Here is a 27,435-nt window from a genome sequence, read left to right as displayed (position 1 = left end):
GGGCTCCCCTACGTGGGGGACACCCTTGTGTGGCAGGGCACTCCTTGCGCGCATCAGCACTGCAGGTCGGCCAGCTCCACATGGGTCAAGGAGGCCTGGGGTTTGAGCCACGGACCTCCCATGTGGTAGGTAGACGCCCTATCCATTGGGCCAAGTCCACTTCCCTGCTTTTTTTTTTTTAAAGGTGTATTTTATCTTATTTATTTATCTCCCTTTGCGCCCCCTCCCCCCCGGTTGTTGTGTGTTCTTCTGTGTCATTTGTATTCTCGGCACCAGGAATCTGTGTCTCTATCTATTTTGGTTGCATCATCTTGTTGCATCAGCTTTCTGTGTGTTCTGCGCCACTCCTGGGCGGCCTGTGCTTTTCTTGCACTGGGCGGCTCAATGCAGGCGTACTCCTTGTGTGTGTGGCACCCCTACGCAGGGGACACCCCTGCATGGCAGAGCACTCATTGCGTGCAGCAGTGCCACGCATGGGCTAGCTCACCACGTGGGCCAGGAGGCCCTGGGTTTGAACCCTGGACCTCCCATATGGTAGGCGGACGCTCTATCAGTTGAGCCATGTCAACTTCCCGCCATTATTTCTTTATAGTTTGTTGAAGAGACAGTGGAGGTTGATTTGGAGAGACTTGGGTTCAAATCTTAGCTCTGTTACATATTAGCTGTTTATCATTTGTCAAGTTATTTAACCTCACTTATCCTTGGTTCCTTCATTTAAAAAATGAAATAATAGTGCCTTGTTAGGAATAAATTTGGTGTTGTATAGTTGATCAGAATGTTCTCTTCCTTCTTTTTTGGTAGAGGGAATACCTTTATTCATATCCCACATCTAGGTTGGCTTCTTGCTGACATAGTATCAGCAGTCCTATCCTTTTTATTTTGTTTCCCTACTCCCAGCTGGGAGAGAACCAGCAGGCTGCGTGAGTCTTTGCCAAAGTCATTGACTCCCCTGACAATATACAACTGAAAAAACTCTATAGCTCTAGAAGTCCCCAAACTTCTCTTGTCCTCTCTTTTTTCCATCTTGGAATAAGAGAAGATGCTTTAACAACCATTGGTGACCTCTAATTTGTATGGAAGACAAGAGTGGTCCAGATCAGTGCTCTAAATTTTTGCAGTGGGTTCTAGAGGGGAAATGTGAATTTTTTTTTTTTCTTTTTTGCTTAGGGACAAAAATAAAGGTTGTGATTATATTGAAATATTAGTAAAACACATTATATAATGCTGTCTGTGAAAGGGTCAGGTTGTAAATGGGTTGCTAGATTGAGGGGAAAACTGTGGGGTCTATGGGAGGGTACAAACTAGTCCAGAGCTATGGTTTGGGAATCAATTGGAGGTGCAATTGAAATGGCAATTTTCAATTTTACTAGTGATGCTTCTTTGTGATTCCAAATGCATTGTAAGACTAGATAAGCTGCATTTAGAGCTATGTCGGGGCACTTACAAAGTGCTGTCCATCTCAGAAGTAGAGCTAAAGAACAACTTGAATCGAGTGAAATCCTTCAGACAAGTGTGAAGTAGAAAAGACCTGTGCAGAGGTCAGGAGTACATGTTTAGCAGTGAATATCAGGCCTAGGGCATTCAGTGCCCGCCACAAATTTCATACACTGGTTTTGCATCAGTAAACTGACAGCCTGGACTAGATGATCTTTCAGATGTCTTCTAACTCAAACATTCTATGACTCTCTGATTTCATAATTCTAGATTCATTTGATATTTAGTTCATAGACCTGATATAAGATATTCCCAAATGTCTCCTTTCAAATTCCACATAAAAGGACTTTCTTTTCTCAGATCATCTCAGGCATACTACTATGGCAGGACACTTTGAATAATAGGGATGGGTCTCAGAAATGGGAAGGAGGCATTCATTTGACATTAATGTAGATCGGGTATTTGTATCTTCTTTCATCTTCCAGAGAAGAGAAACCCTGGGGATTGCTGGTGTTCTGAGACTTCTTTAGACTGATGGGAAAGTAACAGCTATTGGCTTGTAAGTGACCAATACACTGTAATGGTCCAAGGAAGAATCTGAAAACACTTTTGTGTTCTTGTTGAGGATGGTTATATTAAGGGCAGTAGGCAATAATCTTCCCATTAGATATCCAGCAAGCAAAATGAGTTTCAAAGAGCCATTAGAAAATATCTGAATGTTTGGGGGATTTGAGTATTTTATTAGAAGGCTATTGTTTTGGTTTCCCAGCTTCTGTGACAAATGCTACACAATGGGTTGGCTTAAACAATGGTCATTTATTGACTCACAGTTTCGGAGGCCAGAGGTCCAAAGTCCAAATCAAGGCATTGGCTACAAGGCTTGCTTCCTCCTAGGGCTGTTGGTAGCACCCCAGCTGGCTAGCGATCCTTGAGGTTCCTTGACATTCCTGTCACATGACAGTGTCCTCTCCTTTCTTCTCCACATTCCACTGACTTCCAGTTTCTGCTCCTCCACATGGCTTTCTCTTCAAAAGCCTCTAGTAATAGGATTAAGACCTCACATCCACAGGAATAGATTAAGATTAAGAGCATATTCTTTTTCCTGTAGTACGTATTCAGCCTACCACCTCTATCAGTAGAGTACACCAACCACTTAGTGCTTCTTCTTATATATCTCTATCAACTTTAGTTAGGCAGATAATAAATCAATACATTCTTTTTTTTTTTCTGTCTTTGTCCCTTCACTGTGTGATCCTCCATATATACCTCTCTTTTTCACTTTTTTTTTTCCGTCTTCTCCTCTCATTCCCTCTCCTCCAGGATTCACTGGGATTTGATCCTGGGGACCTTTGATGCAGAGAGAGGCCCCTGTCAACTGCACCACCCCAGTTCCTGGTCTCTGCTGCGCTTCACCTGAACTCTACCCTTTGTCTCTCTTTTCTTTTGTTGCATTATCATCTTGCTGCATGACTCACTTGCGCGGGCACTGGCTTACTGCACAGGCACCCACATGGCCACTTGACTCACAGCATGAGCACTTGGCTCACCGCGTGGGTGCTCAGCTCGCCACGCAGGCACTGGTTCACTGTGCAGGCAAACTTTCTCTTCTTCTTTTTCACCAGGAGGCCTCAGGGATTGAACCCCGGTCCTCCCATATGGTAGGTGGAGACCTTATCACTTGAGCCACATCTGCTTCCCTTAATACATTCTTATAAAAAATTCAAATTATACAGAAGTGTCCAGATGTGAAAGGCAGATCTCTTCATTACCATCTACCCTATCTGACCTGTCATCCATCTTTGGAGGTAGACACTATCAATATTTGATAGCCTTCCATTTCTTTGTAACCCCACTTTCCCAGTATTTCAGCATACCCTTCTCCCCTAAATTCTCAATCTTTGAAGACTAAAGATAAGAAGAGCACCACCAAAAGTTTAGAAATCATCCATTGGCTGACTCGGTACTAATGATTAAAAAAAAAAAGAGTAAAATAGAAAAAAAAAAACATTCCCTGGATTGGCATCATGTGCATGCTTCTAGGAGCTAACCTATTCTACAACCTGAATATTGTGAGGAGGTTTTGGCAAAAACTCCTGGAAGAAGGTAATACCAGTCTGACTAACTTTATTACTCCGGTTGGGAGACATGTCACTAAAATGATTTCCTTGTGGGATAATATCAGTTCCAAAAATTCTTCAGTGGAAGTTGTTTCAGAACTGTTGTGTTGACAAGAGGATAGTGAGGGTCTACATAACTGAGAGCCATCTTTAGAGAATTACTAAAGTTGGGGGAAATATCACTACATACACACTTAAGCTTAACAGAGACAAACATACCTTAGGGCAGAGGTGAAGTTTCTGGGTCATGTTATCAACGTAGCCTAGTTTCTGGCAGAAAAATAAAAGCCACAACCCTGCTATGGATTGCAACACCAATATATTTTGCAGACTCCACAATTCTCCCTGAAAATGCACTTTCTACAGGGTAGGAACCACATCCTGCTCGTCTTTGAAACTCTTCTCTGTTTTCCTTTGGCATTTTCTGGTACTCCTGAGAGTTGGTGCACTGGCTGTAATCAGATACCATCTTATTTTCAATATCATAGCAATACCACTTAATAGTACCTCAGTATCTATTAGTTTGTCATTACCTAATTGTGGTCCCTTGTTGGCTAGGCCCATGATTGCTTAGTGAAGGTATATACAACTATAGAGTTTAAGAAACCCTGAGTTGAGTAAAGGGTCCTGCAACCTTCCAGGAGATAGTCAGGGCCCTTAGAAGAGTGAAAACTGAGATGGCTGCCTGGGAGCAGGGTTGCCTGGTGGCTAAGCACGCGGCTGTGTGGCTAGAGAACCTGGACACCAGTCCTGGCTTTGCTACTTGCTAGGTGATTTTGGTCAAGTTACTTAATCTCTTTTTATGCTTCAATTTTCTCATCTATAAAAAGGGGGAAATATCTTCTTCATTGAGTGGCTGTGAGGATTAAATGTGATTGTGCCTAAAAGCACTTGGTACATAAGCACATAATAAATCAAAATATCCTTCCAAATTGATCATGAGTTTTCTGTTTCTTGTGAAGTTACTGTAGCATTTTCAGATGGAAGTGTTTGTACATGGCAGTATTGGGTACTGCTGTCCCTCAAAATCTCTTTAGGCTCCACTTGTACTATATGCTAGTCTTAAAATGACATGAGTTACGGTCATGGTGTGATTGATGAGTAGGTTTTCCCTGGGAAAAGTTAAGTTCTTAATTTTCTTATTTCTATTACAGTTTTACACCTGCAGTAGAACTCAAGGAAAAAGGAAAGAAAGGCAAAGCAGTTCATTTTGCTGAGATTGATGGTCCAGCTTCAGAGAGGTAGCTTTACTTCCCAACTATGCCAGTGCTGCTGACAGCATCTCTCAACAGAATAGTTTTAAGCCTTTACATACTCTAAGAAAATATCATTCTCATTTACCTAGGTTGAAATGCAAATATGCATCAAGAAAAGAACATGTACTATTTCAGTAATATGGTGGGACATAAACTATAATAATAATAGTCCATGTGGTAATTGGGCTATCTGCAAATTTTCCGTATTTTATAATCTGAAAATGGTGGCTACTCCCTAAATAAATAATGAAAATAATATGTTTTGGATGCAATTGATATTTACATTTTAAATCGGTATGTGTGCCTTCCTTCCCACCCCTAGCATAGTAAATATAATGCGTAATAAAATGCATTCTGGAATGATCTTACATTTAATGAAACCTACATGTGACCTCTCTCACTTATAGTAAAAGCTTTATGCACTTCAGGATAGAATACAACTAAAACCTTCCAAAACACTACTGGAGACTGTTATATTCCAAAACAGGTTGGCAGATAAAAGATTTGTTGCAAGAGATGATAAATCAAGTAAAGCCTTAGAGAAACGAGGTCAGCAGGGCAACGTGACATTAGGTGATGCGAAATGTGAGTAACTGTTCCCTCATCGTTTTATATGTTATATTGTGTGAACCCCCAAGGCAACTCTTTGTCCCTCTTTCAATTGTCCATCTTCAGTCCTTTTTTTTAAAATTTTTTATTGTCTTTTTTTTTAAAGATACATTGATTACATAAAATGTTACATTAAAAAATAAAAGAGGTTCCCATATACCTCACTCCCTACCACCCCCACCTCCTCTCACATCAACTACCTCTTTCATCAGTGTGGCACATTCATTGCATGTGATGAATACATTTTGGAGCACTGCTACACCGCGTGAATTATAATTTACATTGTAGTTTACACTCTCCCCCAGTCCATTCATTCGGTTATGGCAGGATATATAATGTCCTGCATCTGTCCCGGCAATATCATTCAGGACAACTCTTAAGTCCTGAAAATGCCCCTATATCATACCTCTTTTTCCCCTCTTCCTGCCTTCAGCAACTCCTGTGGCCACCATCTCCACATCAATAATACAATTTCTTCCATTGCTAAAATCACAATAATTCTATAGTAGAACACCAGTAAGTTCACTCTAATCCATATTTTATTCCTCCATCCTGTGGACATTGGGATGGTGATGTCCACTCCACCTCTAAATTGAGAGGGGACTTAGATCCCACATGGCTGATGGATGGAATTCTGCTGGCAGTTGTCGACTCTCTTGGTTCCATGGTGTGGTGGTTGACCATCCTTATCTCCCTGTTAGCTGACTTGGGTAAGAACAATGAACCAGAGAGTAGGTATTGGAACTGTGCTGAGGCTCAGGGCCCAGCTGGCACATGGATAGTCCAGAGAGTCAAGTCTACTGAGCATACACCAACCCCAGTGCCAACCACAGATTTAGTAAAAAGTGACCGAAGAGGCATGTGTAGAGAGGTCACATCTGAGTCCAACTCCATCACATTCAGGAGCACAAATTCCAAAGTAGGGCTTACTGGCAAGGCACTGAACTCCAGAGCCATCTGCCATGACCATAGGACCTGGGTATCTCCGTAGCCCTCAGGAGCACACCTACCTGGGATTGTATCTACTTTGACTATCTCTAAGGATCCTGCTGAGACATGTGTAAGTGCAACCACTCTGATGACATCCCAACTCATTTTGAAGTCTCTTAGCCATATAAACTCATTTGTCTTTACCATTTCCCCCTTTTATTCAAGGTCTTTTTCTAGTTGCATCACCAGCTGGTGCTTGGTAGTAATCCCTCGAGGCCAGGAAAGCTCATCTCCAGGAGTCATGTCCCACTCTGGGGGGAAGGTAATGCATTTACATGCTGAGTTTGGCTTAGAGAGTGGCCACATTTGAGCAATATGGGGGTGCTCAGGAGGTAACTCTTAGGCACCCTGCAGCTCTAGGCCTAGTTCAAATTTCAGGGACACAGGCTCAGAGGCATAGTCATCAGTATCAAGGGCTCATCATTAGACATCCTTCTGCACTGGTCTTTGCCCTTGCACTTGGGGGATTGTTGCTGTTCCATTGGGGAATGTGACAGAGCTCCCCAGGATGGGAACTCAGCACTCCCTCAGTTGTTGTGTGTAACTCTACCCACTCTGACAATACCCAATGAACATCTGAGCATATCTATATACCCAATATGCATGCCCTGGAGAACTCCCTCCCACCCATGCAGCCCCCATCAATGATACCGCACATCAGTGCTCCTCCCCTGCCATAGCTGAACCCCTCTGTGATCCAAAACTTCTTCAAAAATGAAGTCTAATATATTGCCTAACTCAATTAGTAGGAAAATGAAATAGTAATGATAGGTTTAAAGATTAAAAATAGAATACTAATGTAGAAAAACTAAAATAAAGTAAAAAATAAGTTGGAGTATTAAAAAATGAAAAATACCATAAAACTTTTTTTTTGACGTTTTACCTTTCATCACCATAATAGGATTGGCCCTGTATATACAGTGGCAAGGCAATCTCTTCCATTTCTTCCTCAGTGTCTTCTTCTGTCCTTTTAGATGTTGCTTTGCTTTTGCTGCAAGATACTGAGATGCAGAGAATTTGTTCGTTCACAACATTTATGAGGTATATAATGCTTGTGACATGTTTTTAAATCTTTTATTCTTTATTTTGACATAATTCTATCTGATGAGTGATGACAAATCTGATTTTTGGAGCGAGGAAATGAGGCTCTATGCAAGCCATTCTCTCAGGATTCATTCTCAATAACTGAGACCAAAGATTGTGAGAGGAAGCGAGAAGTTACGAGAGCCCCACATAAAATCCTAGGACAAGGAGTATGGTGAGGGTATTGTCAGAGCTCCGTAAAGACTGCACTGTATGTATGTAATAGGTACAGGATATACCTGTTTTCTGAAGATCAGTTTTCTCTATTAGTTATGCTTGGAAGCCAGACAAGTACAAGGCATCTCACACACCTTGTGGGTAAGTTGCTTGACTTTTCTAAACCTCAGTTCCCTCGGCTACAGAACTGAGAAGTAATAGTGTCTCCCTTGCATGACTGTGCCTGGAAGGTGCTTTGTGTGGCACTGCACTTTGTGAGTGCTCAGTGCAAGTTACGTACCAGAAGCCGGTCCCAAATCCCCTCAGCATTCACTTGAAAGCACATTCTCTGCCTGCAGGCTTTATTCCACTGCAGGAGCACACTCAGCCTGACTATGCGGCATGTTAGAAGCACTAGAGAACCAGAAGCAGCCCTCAGTTAGTGATGTGAAGGCGAGAGGGTAGATAAATACCCTAGCTTCCTTGAACGGTGATTGGGATAACTCCAAGGTGTGGTCTACACTGTCACCCAGAGTCCCGCCCTGAGGTGACTGAGCTACATTGTCCACAGTGATAGCTAGCTTGATAACACATCCTTTGCCAGCTTCCTTCCCTTTACTGTCGCGCTTCCCTGATCCCCTACTGATGTTTTCCGGAATCACTTTCCAGATAAACTACTTACTCTCAAATCTTTGTCTCAGGGTCTGCTTCTGGGGGAACCTTTTCTAAGGTAGTTATTAATATCTCAAAAAACAATCTGCAATGCTCACCTTTATCTTGCTCTAAACATATAGTTAAGGAAGTCACGGTAGAGTAAGAATTTCCATTTGGGGCTTGAAAGGAGGCAGCAAAAATCTTGTAAAAATATTTACAAGCAAAACAATGACTTTTCATTAGAAACAAATGAGAAAGGGTTGTAAATCAGTGTAGTCTTTTTGGAGAACAATACATATGAAATTTAATGTGCACATACACTATGACCTAGTAATTTACTTCTAGGAATTTACTCAAAGATATGGCTTTAAGAATAATTATTGAAGCAATATTTACAATTTCTTTTAAAAGACAACAAAATATTAATCAGTAGGGGACTATTTAAATAAACTATGAGATGTAGAACACTGTAGTCAGCCGTTTATAAAAGTATGAGGAAAATCTACAGATAGTTTCCTGGAAAGAGGTCCATAGTGCCATAGGTAGGTGACAACAGCAAGTTATAAAGAATTGTGTATCTAGGAGGATCCCATTTGTTACCAAAAAATATTTTAAGACATGTGTTCATGTATTTGTATATATGTTAGGTGGATGGGGGACATAATATGTGGTTTTCTATGCTTTAAAAAGTTTAGGAAGGATTTATACCAAACTCTTAACAGTGGTTACAACTAGAGAGCAGAATAGTGACAAAAGGGTGAGGAGAGAACTTTTTACTTGATACATTTCTGTACATTTGTTTAAACAATGGAAATATATTACTTGTTTAATAAAAACCTTTAAAAAAAGAAAACCAATTGATAAGCACAATTAAAACAATTTAGTGTTTGAGGAGTGGGTGTAGCTCAGTGGTCAAATGCCTGCTTTGCACGTACAAGTTCCCAGGTCCATTCCCCAATGCCTCCTAAAAAATTTTAAAAATAAAAACATAAAAGATTTAGTGTTTGACTTCCAAGAAACTTTTGGTTACAAACTTAGATTTGTTTCATCTTCAACAGTATAATACATAGAATTTTAAATGGTAAATTAGTTGTGATAAGCATAATATGTATTTCTATTTATTCTTTGGTTGTGTGCCCATATGTTTGGTGTTTTTTTAAAATAACGAACCTTATGTTTTAAATATGTGACAGTATAAATTTCTTCTTTTTTATATCTTCCCAAAGGAATAAGAATCTTGACAATTTCCTCATGGCATTATTGTACTATTTATCTCACTACTTGGAAAAAAACTCACTGGAAAAGAAACCCAAAAGCTACATGGTGTAAGTAGAATTTTTTTTTAAAATGTTCTTTTTATTTTATTTTATTTATTCCTCTCCCCCCCCCCCGCCACAGTTGTCTGTTCTTTGTGTCCATTCGCTGTGTGTTCTTCTGTGTCCACTTGTATTCTTGTCAGTGGCACCAGGAATCTGTGTCTCTTTTTGTTGCGTCATCTTGCTGCATCAGCTCTCTGTGTGTGTGGCACCACTCCTGGACTGGCTGCACTTCTTCAAGCAGGGCGGCTCTCCATGTGGAGTGCACTCCTTGCGCATGGGACTCCTCTACACACAGGACACCCCTGCATGGCATGGCACTCCTTGTGCACATCAGCACTGTGTGTGGACCAGCTCACCACATGGGTCAGGAGGCCCTGGGTTTGAACCCTGGACCTCCCATGTGGTAGGCAGACGCTCTATCAATTGAGCCAAATCTGCTTCCCATGTAAGTAGAATTTTGTAGTGTGCATTATGGTTTTATCACTACCAATATTAAAACTATTTTGTCCAGGGTAAAGAGATGATGGTACTTTTTAAAACTTTGGAGTTATGCCAAAATATTTACACAGAAGAAGCTCGCCAGTGTATAATGCTCACTGAATACTTTGGAGCATATTTCAGTAATAAAATACTACAAATAATATACATACATACTACCTAATAGAAATATAATAAGAGTACATATGTAATTTAAAAATTTTCTAATAGACATTTTTTAAATGTAAAAAGATGCTGAAGAAATTAATTTTAATAATATGTTTTAACCCAATGTCTCAAAAATACTATCATTGCAATATATAATCAATATTAGAATGTTATTAATGAGATAATTTGCTTTTATTATTTTTTTTCATAATAAACCTTTGAAATCTGGTGTCTGTTTTACATTTAACAGCATATCTGTAATTTGGACTAGCTACATTTCAAGTGCTCAGTATTACGTGTGGCTAGTGGCTAACTTACTGTACAGTACAGACATAAATGTTGTTTTTATACTTTATTGCACTTATTACGTTCTTGCTGAAGGGTTCATAAGCATCTAATTTTAAAAACTAATAATTTAAGAAATTATCAGATATGGCAAAAATGACAATCCAGTCACAGAAAAAAACAAGGTTTCTTTAGCTTTTCATGAAGAATTTAACTGCTGAGGAGGCTCAGAGTTATACATCCAGAGCAAGAACTGGGAACTCACAGTCCAGAGCAGAACAATGCCTCTCTGGCTTGGTGACCTTTCACAACCCGTGGAACTTTCCAAGTGCCCAAGCTGCCCTCCCCAGTATATGTGGAACCAACCCAATGATTTAGCTGTTAGGAATGCTGGGTAGAGTCATTAATTTGTTACTGCAGAATGTTTTCAAAATGCAAAAAACTTTGTTCACAATCAAGCAGTTTGAAGAACACTTTATGGATAGATAAATGTATCTGAACAGAGGTTTGTAAAGAACCAAATAAATAATTCAAACACTGCTGCTCCGGGAAAGCCATCACAATATGCAACAACAGTGTTATTTGAGGGCCACATTTCACAGCAGTGCAGCCAAAGATCATAAAGTGTGTTTCTATGGTAGCAAGCAAAAGGGCTGCAAAAGCCAGCTGTGGGCTCAGGGTTTGGGTATTCCTACTATTCAGAATAGATATACTTCCGTGACACTTTAGTTTATATTTTGTAGGGTGTTTTCAATTTCTGAGGGATAGTGTTTGTCTGGCAGAGATTTGTTTCATTTTTTAATTTATAGGAATAGGTAACTGCAAAGGAAGTTTTCTCAGTCATTTAAAAAATGCACGAAAACTTAATACAACACAGTGGCATAGGTAGACTGTTTCTTAGAAGAGGTCAATTACAGAATGATAAAAAACAGACCCATCCAAATTTTAAAAGAATTGATTCTGTGTGTGACTCTAAAAAATTATACTAACTCTTCCTTTTCAGGTTTCCTATAGTCAGTTGGTTTACATATTATAATAGAGTCAAATACAGGTTGCATTGAGATATCTGTACATAGATTTAAGAAAAAAATTGATTTCAGTCAAACTAGTGAGGTATAACATAGGGATAATAAAGAGTACTTCATAGATTTACTGTGCAGATTAAATGAGATAATTTATATTATCTGACCCAGTGCTTGGCAGGGGCATTTTATCCCTGGGAGGAAGGCCTAGAATTTAGGAGAGGAGAGAAGAAAGGGATATAGAAGGATGCCAAAGATACACTTAGATGATTTTAGATGATTAAAAACCTTAACTCCAGAAGAAGGAAGCGTATCCCATTTTACAGATGAAGAAATTAAGGCAGAGAAGTAAAGTAGCTTGCTGGAGAAGACATGCCAAGTAAGCGGTAGAACTGAGATTAGAACCCAGGTCTGTCTAATTCCAAAGGCTGTGCTTTAACCACTGTGCAGTGGTGCCCTCCACACCCTGGCAAACAACTAATGCTTTCTTATCCAAAGTTTATATATTTACAGTAATTGAGATTTATAACTTCCGAACAAAGGCACAATTACATATGCAGTTTTAAAGATTATATCAAACATTTTTCAAGTCATTACTATTTTCATAATTATAATTTTTAATGATGACATAACTTTCCTTCAAGCCATTGTATGTAACCTGACTTACCTATTAAGAAGCATTTATAGTATAGTGGTTAAAGGTGCAGACTTTGGTGCCAGACAACCTGGATTAAATCTCATGAGTGCTTCTCTGTTAGGTTAATAAATGTCAGTTCCTTGAACAATACCTGACTGCAATACTGTTAACTACTTTTATTCCTCTATTTATATATTTTGTCAGTTTCCACTTTTTTTTTTTAAAGATTTATTTTTTATTTATTTCTCCCCTTTCCCCGCCTTTGTTTCGAGCTGGGGGGCTCTCTTTACAGGGCGCACTCCTTGTGCGTGGGGCTCCCTTACGTGGGGGACACCCCTGCGTGGCACTGCACTCCTTGTGCGCATCAGCACTGCACATGGGCCAGCTCCACACGGGTCAAGGAGGCCCGGGGTTTGAACCACAGACCTCCCATGTGGTAGATGGACGCCCTATCCCCTGGGCCAAGTCCACTTCCCTCCAGTTTTTCTGATAAATAATATTTCATTAAGTATCTTCATACATAAGATTTTCCCCTTAATTTTGAATATGTATTTTTTAAAGAATAAATTTCTAGGAGAGAGATTATTGGGTTAAAGTTTATTATCATTTCTACTGCTCTTGAAATTATTATCAAAGTTTTTTCCAAAGAATTATGCCCATTTTCTGTTACCAGTATAATACAACTATATCTGTTTGAACTAAATTTTGTCAGCACTGGACATTGTAGTTATTTATTTATTTATTTATCTTATTTAATATAAAGTGATACTGACATTTTAAAAGAATATCCTTATTAATTCACCTGAACCACTAGCAGGTAATTTTTTTGGAGGTACAGGGGATTGAACACAGGACCTCATACATGGGAAGCAGGTGCTCAACCACTGAGCTGCATCTGCTCCCCAATGAGAGTTGGTTTTTCCCTTTGTTTGTTTTCAGGAGTTACTGGGGATCGAACCTGGGAACCTTGTATTTGGGAAGCAGGTGCTCAACCACTTGAGCTACATCTGCTCCCCAGCTAGTAATATTTAAGACAGTGTTACAAAATGAAATGAAAACATGGATATAGTATAAGGGGAATGATTTTCAAACAAGGAGCTTTCATGCAGGCAGGCCAGTCTGTCTGTAATTTTATACATAGATAGCTTCCCTTTGTTATTTTCTCCATAGATTTTCCCTTTATTATACTTCAATCCATAGGTTCTTTAATAAAGCTTATCTCCAAATGTAGTTCTAGGACCGCTTACCTCAGAATCACTTGAGATGCTTGTTTTAAATGCTGTCTCCTGGGCTCTACCCAGACCCACTGAAACAGAATCTTGGAGAGGAGGTTGCACTGGGAGTCTGAACTTTGAGGAGGCACCCCTGGCGATTTTTACATAATTGACGTGTGTATTAAAGCTTGAGAAGCATTAGCCTGAAGTTTTCAAAGCATTTTTTAAAAATATATGGGTTTATTTTAATAATGTGCCAAGATCAAACACTAGGAAGAAACAAGATGAGGGCTGACATTTGAATCGTCACAGGCCTGTTCATTTCAGCCTAATAAGAAAGAAAATAAAAAGGCTTCACTCAAGATATACAGTATTCATGCAGATACCAGCAAAGAAACACTTAATTCGCCTACCTCTCGAGGCATTTCTTGATGACTTGTTTGCCTTGTTTGCCTTGTTTTGTTTTCGACAGCAAAAGAGGACTGTTAGCTACTGGCAGTGCTGGGTCAGGGTAGAGGCTGCTAAAGAAGGCAGGGAGGCAGGCCCAGTAATGTCACTATGGTGTGTATCAGTGTGTGTGTGCGCAGTGGGTGTGGGAGGATGGGTTGTGGGGTCATACGAAATCTGGGCACTTAAAAGTTGGAGCCTGCCTACTTAATTTTTCTAGAAACTCATCTTAGTCCAATGACTCACAAACCTTCTGATCATATGTGATAACGTTTTGTGCTTTGAAATATCTATATTATCCTTAAAATCCCCTTTCCCCCAATAGGGTATCTTTATGTGGTCAACCTGGTGTTTAACCTCAGAAGTGATAGTTATTTGTAGCAGTTGTTCAGAGCGTGTTACAGTTGATTTAAATCTTCCTGACAATCAAATAGCAGGAGAAAAACAAAACAAAACTAGTGACATTCTTCACCTTTCAGTAGCAGCAGGTTGGAGTGGATTGTCAGCAATATTGTTTCCTACTATATTGTGCTGCAAAAACTTCTAAAATTAGGCTTCAGACATTCTGTAACCTAAGAACAGGTTGTCTTTTTAAAAGTTCATTTGCAATTCAATTGGACCTGGCGCTGTGTTTTCACAGGGAAGCAATGTTACTATAATTAATACAGAAGTTCCCAGAGTCCACAAATGCCTCCGTAGCAAACACAGTTAAACTCGGGACTTAGAGTAGGCCCACGTTCAAACAGTGAGGCCCCCAGCTCAGTGTTAACATCAGGAACTCACAGCACGTTCAAGCAGGACAGTTTCCACAACAGTTTTAGCAAAACAGCTTGAAAGTGGACTGCAAGCTACCTCAGCAACCAGTATAAGTAATTTGTTAGTTGAAATGTTCTATATAAATTAGATCTACCTGTATATAAAATTGAGGATACATAACATACAGTATAAAGCATTTATAAAACAATGAAAATTCACTGTAAACTTGTGGTGCTGATCACAATGGTAAATGTCAAGGAACTTTGAGGACCTCCTTACATGACAACTCAAATGAAACAAATGAAAGAATGAGTGAAGTCTGTTGACTGATTTGTATTTCTCTCTAAATAGTTTATAATGCTGACTTTTCACTAATTAATATAGGCATTTGCCAAAATTAATCTGAATTTTCATTTTTCTTTCCAGGGGCCTTGTGGAGAAAAAAGAGATGGAACTGGTTCTGAGTAAGTTAGCGGCAGCACAGAAATACTTGGCACAGAAGTACTGTGTCCTTGTTCTGGGCTTGGGGATGCCGGACAAACACCACATGTACTGTGGGAAGTAAGTGCACATGCAGAATGTCACTGGAGCTTCACTTGTTTGTATATCCACACTTCTATGTCCCTTAAATTTGACTTGGAAAAATTGTCTCTTTTTTGTTGTCCAGCATAGGGCCCAGGTGAGACTCTGTCCGCAAACATGTGATGTCTCATTTGAGAGAGCCAAGCAAGTATGGAAAGAATTCCAGAAATTCAAATATTTTTAAAACTCACCATTGCTTGAGTCTAAATAACTTTCTCTCAAAATATGTCAGCTCAGTGGAATCTTGCTCTCAACTGGGCAGAATTCCTACTCTCAGACAAGGGCTGCCTGGCTCAAGATATACAGTATCTTGTATATGTACCGCCTTGGGCTGGAGGAGGCCTGAGTGGTGGGCCAGTGTTGAATGGGAGATCAGGTGTGTCCCCTGCCCTTTCTCTGCTGGTATTGTAGCAAATTCTGGTGAGGTGGGGATTATAAGATGACCCCGTTTGTGGGAAGATCATTTTTACATTAGGGTGGCAGTACCACTACTAAATTTAAAATTTAAAAATTTAGAAAGGTTTCTCATCACAGGAAAGTTTAGGATCACAGGAGGAAAATCTCCAATCCTTAATCCCAAATTGCCCACGATCCATACCAGGGTCACGTCTGAACTTTTATTTTATTTTTTTAAATTTTATAGGAAACCCAATACCTGATTTATCTCTGTCCATATTCCCCACATTTTCAAAGACCAGCTTTGTCATTGAGCATACTTATACAGTTATTCACATATGCTTTTTTTGTGTTCTATATTTTCTTTGTGTTATATACCAGTTATTATTGTTATTCCTTTTGTGTACATTTGTATGGTTTCAGTTTTTCTGTTTTATAATAGTTTTGCATTGAATTACTGTATACAGATTATTTTGTTTGAGCTATTACCTTGTGACCTATTACCTAGGATGTATTTACGCGGAAGGCATAAATAGGTTTATAGATGTTGTTACATATTGCCAAATTGTTCCAGAAAGATCAAAACATTTTGTATCTTCATCAGCAATAAACATATTTGTTTCTTCTGGGTTTTGTTATTTTAATAATATTTTTGATAATTTAAAGGTGTATGAAATGCCTAAAGATATTTTATTTGGCTTTGAATATCTTTTATGTTATGTAAGCTGTGCTCATTTTCTGTATGATGTAATTTATTGCCTGTTCTTCATCTAGTTTTATTTTATTTTTTATTCCCGCCCCCCCTCGCCAGTTGTCTGCTCTCTGTGTCCATTCACTGTGTGTTCTTCTGGGTCCGCTTATATTCTTGTTAGTGGCACTGGGAATCTTTCTCTCTTTTTCTTGCATCATCTTGCTGCATCAGCTCTCTGCGTGGCGGCTCTCCTTACAGGGTGCACTCCTTGGATGTGGGGCTCCCCTTCACATGGGGGACACCCCTGTATGGCATGGCACTCCTTGTGCACATCAGCACCACGCATGGGCTAGTTTCACCACACAGGTCAGGAGGCCCTGGGTTTGAACCTTGGACCTCCCATGTGGTAGGCAGATGCTCTATCCATTGAGCCAAATCTGCTTCCCTTCATCTAGTTTTAAACAATTACCAACTGGAAACTGGGAATTTGTGAAAAAATTTTTGCATAATATGTTTTGCATAGCAAGGATTGATTATTTGTTTTTCTACTTTGTTGCTTTCCTTTTGATATTCATTTTTATACATTATGAAAATGTTTAAAATTTTTATTTATTAGAATATGTCCATCTTTTTTCTGATGCTATTCAGTAGTCATATAAGTTTTGCCATTGCTGGGTTAAACTACATACCTTATTTTCTAGTTTTTAAAAATAGGGCTGTGGAAAAAAAGTCTTTGATATATTTAAAATTTTATCAACAAATCATCTGAGCTATGATCTAAGATTTTTTTCTTAACTAATATCCAATTTTCCAATATTTATCAGTGATTCTTTCTCCATTGTAACATTTTATTGTTTATTAGATGTTGAATTTTTCTAATATTTTAACCCCATATAGAGAATTGCTATTTAATTGTATTGATTAGTTTTTCTATTTTAAACAGAACTATCCAGTTTATATTTTGCTTTGATTATTAAGCAAGCATACTGAATGCCTGGTCTGTGCTAGGTGAGGTGCTAAGTACTAAGGTATGAAAAAAAAATAGTCCATGCCCTCAGTGAGCTTTCAGTCTAGCTGAGGAGTATTCAAGTAGGAAATCGGTACAGACTGGTACAAGAGAGGTTTAGACAGAGAATGGGCATCCAACATAGGACAGGTGAGAAGTGTCCATCAGGGAAGTAAGGGAAGGCAGGGAAGACTTCACAGACAGAACAGGTGAGACTTGATGGAGATGCACAGTCAGCGAGTGAGCCAAGCAGGACAGGGGCTGATTTAACATCTGAAAACAAGAGTCTACTCCTATCACCATCAGAAACATTGTATTTGGTGATATTACGGGTTTGAGAGAAATTTCACTATTAATTGAATTCTAATAGATAGAGACCAGACACTTTTCTTTTTATATTAATTTAAAAATCTATATGTTAGCTTAAGAAATAGTGCACCACCTTTAATAAATAATTATCATATCATTATTTTGTCCATTAACATTTTATATAATAATCTTTAATAAATTTATTGTGTCCCTAAGTTATATTAGCACTCAAATATTTATGTTTTTATAACAATGTGGGGTTTTTAAAATTTATTTATGTTTAATTATACAATTCTGTATGAACATATCCCTAGGGCTAAAAATTCAGATAATATACTAGTTAAAAATGAAAGTCTTCCACTCCCTCCCCAGAAGTAAGTACTGTTACTTCTGATTTGGTATATGTCTTTCTAGTTTTCTATCCAATTACACATATGCATTTATGTTCTTGTTCTTTTGTTGTTGTTGTTGTTAACATACAGGAGATCCTACTATATGTGTCATTCTGAAATGTGTTTTTTTTTCACTTAGAGATATTAGATATTTTGAATATCAGTACACATAGATTTACCATATTCTTTTTCAGAATAGCATAGTTCTTAAACAATGGATATTGTGGATTTATCACAATTAGCTTATTATCCATTCTCCTGTTGATGGATGTTTGGTAATATGTTTTTGTTGACAAGAATATATAAGAATGTAGTTCTTATCCATTTATTTGTAGCCTATGACACATATGCTAAACATATTTCTTACCTATATAAAAATTTAATTGGGAGCCAGTGTAACTTAGTTGGTTGAGTGGCTGCTTCCCCTGTACAAGGTCCTGGGTTCAATCTCTGGTGCCACCTAAAAAAAAAAAAAATTTAATTTCTTTAGATTTTCAAGGTATATAATCATATCATCTGTAAAAGGCAGTTTTAAAATTTCATTTTTTCCTTTGGTCATACTTTTAATTTTTAAATTAGCCATAGGCAGTAGCATTTTTTGTGCTAAATTACATTAAAGAAGTGACCCTTATTTTTTGTTTTAAAAGAGAATAAAATAGTGCACGCTATTTATTTACTGTGTTGACTTTTAGTTTTAAACTATTTATCATGTCAAGAAAAAAAGCCTCATGTTTCCCTGTATTTTCAAAGTTTTGTTCTTTCTACTTATAAAATTGATCCATAAAAAATTTAAACAACACAGAGAAGAAAAATTACATTTGTTGAAATCTCACTACCAAAGAGAAATGTTGTCAACATTTTATTCATTATTCTTTCAGACATTGTTTATTATTCTCAGACATCTCATGTATGCACATTCACACACACACACAATCTTACGTAAATGGAATCGTGTTCTTCTATAACATTCTACCTGTAAAATATGGAATAGTAACATACCTACTTCATGAATTGATTGGGAAAATTAAATGATATACTAAATCTAAAACATTTAGAACCATACTGGCTCCTAGTACATACTAAAAATTTGTTGGCTACTATTTCATTTTAATGTTATTATTGTTATTATTTAATTACTATTTATCTTCTATGGCAGTAAATATATTAATAGCTCAACATCAGTACCATCAGTGGCCTCATGCTATTCCAAATGTCTTTAGCTTATTTATGGAGATTTGGGATGTTTCCCTTTTCAAAATATCATAAATAGCAGTGCAGTGAACTTTCTTATACCTGTATCTTTGCTTGTTTGTCTAATCTATCCTAAGGATGGATTCCTTGAAGCAGAATTCTTTTAGGAGTCTTATTCACAAGCAAATGTTACTATGGACAAGAAAACAGATATTGCTAGAGTGAAGGATATATGGGTGAATTTTTTATTTTATTTCTTTCCCCTTCCCCCTCCCCCATTGTCTGCTCTCTGTGTCCATTCACTGTGTGTTCTTCTGTGTCTGCTTGTATTCTTCTCAGTGGCACCCGGAATTTGTGTCTCATTTTTGTTGCATCATCTTGCTGTGTCAGCTCTCCATGTGTGCGGCGCCATCCTGGGCAGGCTGCACTTTTTTTGTGCTAGGCAGTTCTCCTTCCAGGGCACACTCCTTGTGCATGGGGCTACCCTATGCAGGGGACACCCCTGCGTGGTACACGGCACTCCTTTGCGTGCATCAGCACTGCACGTGGGCCAGCTCATTACACGGGTCAGGAGGCCCTGGGTTTGAACGTTGGACTTCCCATGTGGTAGGCAGATGCCCTATCTGTTGGGCCAAATCCACTTCCCGAGGTAGTACATTTTGTTCTCTTTTTTCTTTTCCATCTGATTTGGGAACAAAAATAGTTTGGAAAAGTCAGAAATTGATAGCTCCAACCCTCAACAACAACAAAAAGCCTAGCAATCCTAGAGTAATAACAACATAATACGCAGAATGTCCAGTTCTTGACAAAAAATTACAAAACACACAAACAGAAAAGTATGGACCATTCACAGGAGAAAAAGAGAATTTGACACAAATCACCCCTGAAGAAGCTCATATATTAAAAATATTTATCAAAGACTTTAAATAAACTCTCTCACATATGTTCAATGACCTAAAGGAATCCATATACAAAGAACTAAAGGAAATTAGGAAAACATTGCCTGAACAAAATCAATAGATAAAAATTATAAAAAAGAACCAAAGGGAAATTCTACAGCTGCAAAATATGGTCTAACTGAAATGAAAAAATAAATTAGGTAAATTCAGCAGTAGATTTGAACAGGCAGAAGAAAGGATCATTGAACTTGAAGGCAAAAAATTGAAATTATCTAGTGTGGGGAGCAGAGAGAAAGAAAAAAAATGAAGAAAAATGAACAGAGCCTGAGGGGCCTACCTGTGGGACATCAAGCATACCATCATATGCACCATTGGAGTTCCAGAAGGATAAGAGAGCAAGAAAGAGAGAGAAAGGGATAGAAAAGGTATTTGAAGAAATAATGGCTGAAAACTTCCCAAGTTTGATGAAAGACATGAATACACACACCCAGGAAGCTCAACCCCAAACAGGATAAACTCTAAGAGAACTATACCTAAGACATTAGAGTGGAATTGTCAAAATTCAAAGAAAAAGAGTGGATTTGGAAATCAGCAACAGAGAAGCAACTTGTTATATGCAAAGGATCCTTAATAAAATTAACAGTGGGCTTCTCATCAGACCATGGAGGCCAGAAGGCAGTGGGATGGCATATTCAAAGTCCTTAAAGAAAAAATTGTCAACCAAGAATTCTAAGTAGAGAATGCTAATAATTCTAAGTTTGAGCTCCTGCCTCCCACTGGGAGGTCCCAGGTTTGGTTCCCAGTGCCTCCTGAAAAAACAAAAACAAACAAAAAGGGAAGCAGATGTGACTCAAGCAATTGGGCTCCCGTTTACCATATGGAGGCCTGGATTTGATTCCTCGGGCCTCCTAGTGAAGACAAGCTGGCCTGCGCCATGGAGAGCTGACAGCTTGCTACAGAGAGCTGGTGGAGCAAGATGATGCAACAAAGGGACATGCAGAGGAGAGACAGTGAGAGATGCAGCAGACCAGGGAGCTAGGGCGGCTTAAGCAATGAACGCCTCTCTCCCATGTCTGGAGGTCCCAGGATTGGTTCTTGGTGGCTTCTAAAGAGAAGAGAAGAGAAGACAAGCAGACACAGACGAATGTGCAGTGAATGGACAGAGAGAGCAGACAGCAAGCCAGGTGGCATGGTGGACAGAATAAATAAAGTAAAATAAATCTTTTTTTAAAAAAACCTAACTTAGGGAAGCTGATGTGGCTTAGTGGTTGAGCACCGGTTTCCCACATACAAGGTCCTAGGTTCAATCCCTGGCCCCCAGTACCTCAAAGAAAAAAAAAGCAAAACAAAAACAAAAAAGGCAAACAGGAATTTAAAAAAATAAGAATTCTATATATATAGAAAAATTACCTTCTTTCAAAAATGAAGGAAAAATTCAGGCATTTGCAGATAAACAAAAGCTAGAAGAGTTCATTACCAGAAGACCTAACCTACAAGAAAAGATAAAAGGAAGTCATTCTGGCTGAAATAAAAGGACACTAGACTATAATTTTTCTTTTTTTAAAATTTATTTATTTATTTATTTATTTATTTAATTTTCCCCCTCCCCCGGTTGTCTGTTCTCTGTGTCTTGTTTCTTTGTCCGCTTCTGTTGTCGTCAGCGGCATGGGAAATGTGGGCGGCGCCATTCCTGGGCAGGCTGCACTTTCTTTCGCGCTGGGTGGCTCTCCTTACGGGTGCACTCCTTGCGTGTGGGGCTCCCCTACGCGGGGGACACCCCTGCATGGCGCGGCACTCCTTGCGCGCATCAGCACTGCGCATGGGCCAGCTCCACACGGGTCAAGGAGGCCGGGGTTTGAACCGTGAACCTCCCATGTGGTAGACGGACGCCCTAACCACTGGGCCAAGTCCGTTTCCCACTAGACTATAATTTGAAGCCATAAGAAGAAATAAAGAACATCGATAAAGATAATTATATGGTAAATATAAATTCCTATATTGTACTTTTGGTTTGTAACTACTTTTCCCCTGATATGACTTACTAGGCAAATGTGTTAAATACACTTAAAATCAATATATATAGATGTAATCTGAAACAATAACAGTATAAAGTGGGAGGGATGGAGAGATAGAGGAATAGAAAGTATACTACTGAACTAGGTTGGTATAGCTGAGCTAGGTTGTTATCAGTTTAATATGTTAATTGTAATCCAAAAAATACCAATAAATAGAAAACAAAAGAAGAATGGAATAAAAATGGTACACTACAAAAAAGCAACTATGTATATATAAAAACCAACAAAAGGCTGTGATGGAATAATTGAGAAACAAAAAACATATAAGATATATAGAAAACAAATTACTTAATGTCAGAAATAAATCCTTCTCAGTTATTACCTTAAATGCCAATAGATTAAACTCCCTGTTTTAGCCTTCTAGGCTTTCAAAAGCAATATACCAGAAATGGGTTGGCTTTTATAATGGGGATTTATTATCTTACAAGCTTACTTGAGAAAACTGTCCAAATCAAGACATCATCAGGTGATACTTTCTACCTAAAGACTGGCTACCACTGATCCTGGACTCATCTATCATATGGCAAGGCACATGGCAGCATCTGTGGGTCGCTCCCTTCTCTTCTGGGTTTCATTGCTTCAGCTTCTTGCTTCCAAGGCTTTCTCTCTTCTCTCTCTAAATCACATTCTCTGCTAAAGGACTCCAGTAAGAGGATTAAGACCCATCCTGGGCCACACCTTATTGGAGTAACCTAATCAAAAGATGCTTAATTGTAATAACCTAATAAAAGGTCCTACCCACAATAGGTTTATATCCACAGGAATGGATTAGCTTTAAGAACATGATTTTTCTTAGGTCCATATAGCTTCAAACCATCACACTCCCCTATTAACAGGCAGAGATTGGCAGATATGATGAAAAAGCATCATCCAGCTATACACTGCCTATAAGAGACTCACTTTAGGTTCAAAGACACAATAAGGTTAAAAGTAAAAGAATAGATGTGGAAAAATAGATTCCAAGCAAGGAGTGGCTATCTCATGGCCAGACAAAAAAGAGTTTAAGTAAAAAAAAAAAAAAAAAATCATAAGCTACAAAGATATTATATATCAGAATATAGATGCAAAAATCCTTAACAAGATACTGGCAAGCTGAATCCAACAGTTTATTAAAAGGATTATACACTGTGACCATGTGGGTGAATCTAACAGTTTATTAAAAGGATTATACACTGTGACCATGTGGGATTTATTCTCTGAATGCAAGGATGGTTCAACATAAGAAATGCCATTAATGTAGTAACCACATTAATAGAATGAAGGGAAAAACCACATGTTCATCTCAATTGATGCAGAAAAAGCATTTACAAAATCCAGCATCCTTTCTTGATAAAATAACATTGAAAGATAGGAATAGAAGGAAAATTCCTCAATATGATAAAAGGCATATATGAAAAATCCACAGCAAAAATGATAATGGTGAAAGACTGAAAGCTTTCCTCTTAACATCAGGAACAAGACAAGGATGCCTGCTGTTGCCACTGTTATTTAACATTGTACTGGAAGTTCTAGTCTGAGCAATCAGACAAGGGAAAGAAAGAAAAAGCATTCAAGGAAAGCAGATGTGGCTCAGGAGACTGACCTGTCAGTGTACTTAATATCAAAGAATTGTCCATTTAAAATGATTAAAATGATTTTTATGTTATGTATATTTTACCACAACTGAAAATAAACTCTTTAAAAATTAATTTCACCTGTTTCTTTTAAATTTTTCACTGGGACTACTAGAAAATTTTAAATTACTTTTGTAACTTGCCTTATATGTCTATAGAATTGTTTTGTTATAAACTTGGTTTCAACTTGCAGAGGATTTTGGGGGCTTAAATTTTGTTATATATAACCAATAAATCAATGTTTAAATTTATAATCCAATTAAGTCTGCACTTAATACAAAAATTATAAAATAAAAAAGAAAGAAAAATGACTTAAAATCTACCATCAAGAAATGAATTTTCAGAGGTTTCAGTTATAAGGTCCCCAAACATACTCATTCTATGCATCCACCTCCTGGCTCATTTCAGTTTCACATGCAGCGCTAAATCAGAATGGAAAGAGAAAACCCATTACGGTTATACTTTAATTTCTATGGTGTAGCCATAGCACTTTGCTTTAGGGTTAAAGAAAGAAGATCCAAAATTCATGGCAACTTGGGAGAAAGGGAGGATGTTTGTGTTATCTTGTCTTTTTTTTTTTTTTTTTTTTTAAAGATTTATTTTTATTTATTTAATTCCCCTCCCCTCCCCCGGTTGTCTGTTTTCTGTGTCTTTTTGCTGCGTCTTGTTTCTTTGTCCGCTTCTGTTGTCGTCAGCGGCACGGGAAGTGTGGGCGGCGCCATTCCTCGGCAGGCTGCTCCCTCCTTCGCGCTGGGCGGCTCTCCTTATGGGTGCACTCCTTGCGCGTTGGGCTCCCCTACGCGGGGGACACACCTGTGTAGCAGGGCACTCCTTGCGCGCATCAGCACTGCGCATGGGCCAGCTCCACACGGGTCAAGGAGGCCCGGGGCTTGAACCGCGGACCTCCCATGTGGTAGACGGACGCCCTAACCACTGGGCCAAAGTCCGTTTCCCTATCTTGTCTTTTATGATTCATATTCTTAGAAAGAGAGAGAGGAAAGAAAGCAAGGAAGCAAGAAAGAAAGGAAGGAAGGAAGGAAGGGACGGAGGGACGGAGGGAGGGAGGTAGAGGAGAGAAAAGGCTTGTTTCACTCTCTTATTTCAAAACCTTGCTAAGACGGTGCTGGCTTAGGTTGTGCTCAGGTATCTTCTCCTAACGTCTAAACCTTCTCCCAGAACGCAAGCTAACTTGGTATTCCCCAAACATATTTTGGTTGCTTTCCTCTTAAGTTTTGTAGGTCTGTGAGTTCTCTGGTTTCAGTTGGCAGAGGAAGTAAAGGGCAAAAATACCACAGAAGCATTCCTTTGAGGTAGTGATTTCAGGTAGCACAGGAGAAATGCCGATACTTGCCCTGAAAGTTTCTGTTTAATATTTTTTATCTGGAGAATATTCTAAAGAAAAAACCTCTAGCATTCTGGTTTTGAGGACAGATGTCAGTATCTGACAAGCCTGAATTTTAGTATAGGCTCTGCCCCTAATTGAATATATGTCTTTGGACAAGTATTTAACCTGTCTCAACTTCAGTTTTGTCAACTGTAAGGTGAGAATAATAATGCTAACTACATTGTAGGGAGATTATGAAGATTAAGATAATAAATGGAAAGCGCTTAGCATAGGACCTGGCACACAGTCAACATTTAGTAAATGTTCACTGTAATTCTTATTGCCTTAAGTCTTTGTTGAAGTCTTGTGCACAAGGAAACTTGTGTAATAAAGGGAGACTGCAGGAGGGGTGGGAAATGTCCCAGTAAAAGCTGAGCCTCATCCCCCAAATGGAGAGCTAGTTTAGGCCCACCCAGGCCAGGAAGACCACGTGAGAAGGCTGGATGGAGGTTCTGAGGGGTTTGGGTTATCGTCCCCAGGCCTTGGAGTGTGGTACCTAGGTGAATCCTAGGATTCACAGTTATTCCAACAAAAGCCCGAGAAGCAGAAGGAAAACAATGATCAACCTTGCAGGGCCCTCCCTGGGTCTGGCCTTTACCCCTTGACTGATCAGATGACTGCAGGTGCACAGCCCCCTCAGCCACCTCTCAAGGCCTTCTCAGGCCATGCTTGCTTTCTTAAGGCTGGAAATAAAAATCACAATGGCCTTCGTTGGGGGAATGGAGGCTAAGTTCACTAAATGTGCTCTTACCAGTACAGTTACAGCAATTAAGCTTGTGTTGCAAGGACTCCTGGGAAAATACCAGCCTTTATGAGACAAGGCTCAAATCCACATCTCTCCTTCAGAAGGAGCACAGAACTGTTCTCAGTTTGTTGGTTACATGATGCTGACCTTTGTTGATTTTGTTTCTACTTCTTTTTGTACCTGGCCATTACCTTTGTTTAAGTTTTCTTTCTTTTACTTCATTTTAAGCTTACTCTTAGTTCTTTACTTCCATACCTACTTAATACCATGTGTTTCCTCCTCTCCACTTTCCTCACCCCCCACACTCACATCACCAGAGGCAATATATTTCTTGCTGACTTATTTATCCTTAACCTTTTTTTCTTCCCACTCCCTCCTGGCTGTTTTTGCTGTCTGTGTCCATTTGCCGTGTGATCTTCTGTATCTGTTTCTCTTTTTGTCTACTCTTCCCGTCTTTCTCCTCTAAGATTCACTGGGATTTGATCCTGGGGAACCTCTGATGTGGAGAGAAGTTCCCTGTCAATTGTGCTACCTCAGTTCCTGGTTTCTGCTGTGCTTCAACTTGACTCTCCTGCTTCATCTAGCTGTGTGGCTCACTTATGCAGGCACTGGCTCACCATGTGGGCACTTGTCACCATGTGGGCACTTGGCTCACCACACGGGCACTGTTTCACCATGCAGGCACTCATGTGGGCATTCAACTTGCCACACGGGCACTCACATGGGCACTCAACTCACCACACAGGCACTCTGCTTGCCATGCGGGCACTTGGCTCACCATGCGGACACTCACATGGGCCCTTGGCTCACTGCATGGGCACTGGCTCACCATGTGGGCACTCACGTGGGCACTCAGCTCACCATGTGGGCACCTGGCTCACTGTGTGGGCACTCGGCTTGCCATGCAGCGATCGCTGCGCAGGCACATTTTCTCTTCTTTTTCACCAGGAGTCCCCAGGGATTGAACCCAGGTCCTCCCATATGGTAGGCAGAGGCCTTATCACTTGAGCCACATCTACTTCCCAATATATTGATTAACTTTTAATTGAACACTGTATGAGTGGCAATCTTGGTAACCTAAGATGTTGAAGAAAAAAGATAATGAGACTGTGTTAGTTTGCCAAAAGGGTGCTGAAGCAAAGTACCAGAAAGGTGTTGGCTTTTATAAAGGGTATTTATTTGGGGTAAAAGCTTACAGTTCCAAGGCCATGAAAAGTCCATCTCAAGGCACCATAAGAGGTGCTTTCTCACCCAACTCAGCTGTTGAAGCCAAATGGTGGGCTCCCTGCCTGGTCTCTGCCTTCCCCTCCAGGCTTCCTCTCTTAGGCTCAGCTGTTCGCTTTCTTCTCAGTTTCAGCTGTAAGCTATCAAGTTTAAGTCTCTTCTCTCTCCCGGGTCTCAGCTCCTTGAGCCTCTCCTTTCTGTCACATGGCAGGATCAAAAATGGCAGTGCTCTCTTTTCCTGTGTGTCTCTGTTTGTTTTTAATCAGATCCAGCAAGAGGGCAGAAACTCAACTGGAGTCACACC

General features: G+C 39.3%; 1 protein-coding gene across 2 annotated transcripts in view; it reads left to right on the top strand.

Annotated features, from left to right (window-relative positions):
• PPP1R36 (protein phosphatase 1 regulatory subunit 36) overlaps positions 1 to 27,435 on the top strand; it is a 39,466-nt gene that overhangs the window by 9,988 nt on the left and 2,043 nt on the right. The window contains exons 3-7 of one of the 2 annotated variants that reach the window (XM_004477274.5): positions 4,706 to 4,792; positions 5,295 to 5,392; positions 7,381 to 7,447; positions 9,526 to 9,624; positions 15,051 to 15,185. In XM_004477274.5, the coding sequence (XP_004477331.1) occupies positions 4,706 to 4,792; positions 5,295 to 5,392; positions 7,381 to 7,447; positions 9,526 to 9,624; positions 15,051 to 15,185 (486 nt within the window). The remainder of the gene's footprint in view (positions 1 to 4,705; positions 4,793 to 5,294; positions 5,393 to 7,380; positions 7,448 to 9,525; positions 9,625 to 15,050; positions 15,186 to 27,435) is intronic. The other variant, XM_012519191.4, reaches the window with a different exon arrangement.

Source organism: Dasypus novemcinctus, chromosome 3 (assembly GCF_030445035.2).
Source record: "Dasypus novemcinctus isolate mDasNov1 chromosome 3, mDasNov1.1.hap2, whole genome shotgun sequence".
Taxonomy (NCBI): Eukaryota; Metazoa; Chordata; class Mammalia; order Cingulata; family Dasypodidae; genus Dasypus; species Dasypus novemcinctus.
The sequence above is the reverse complement of the archived record's forward strand: the minus strand, read 5'-3'. Positions and strand labels throughout refer to the sequence as shown.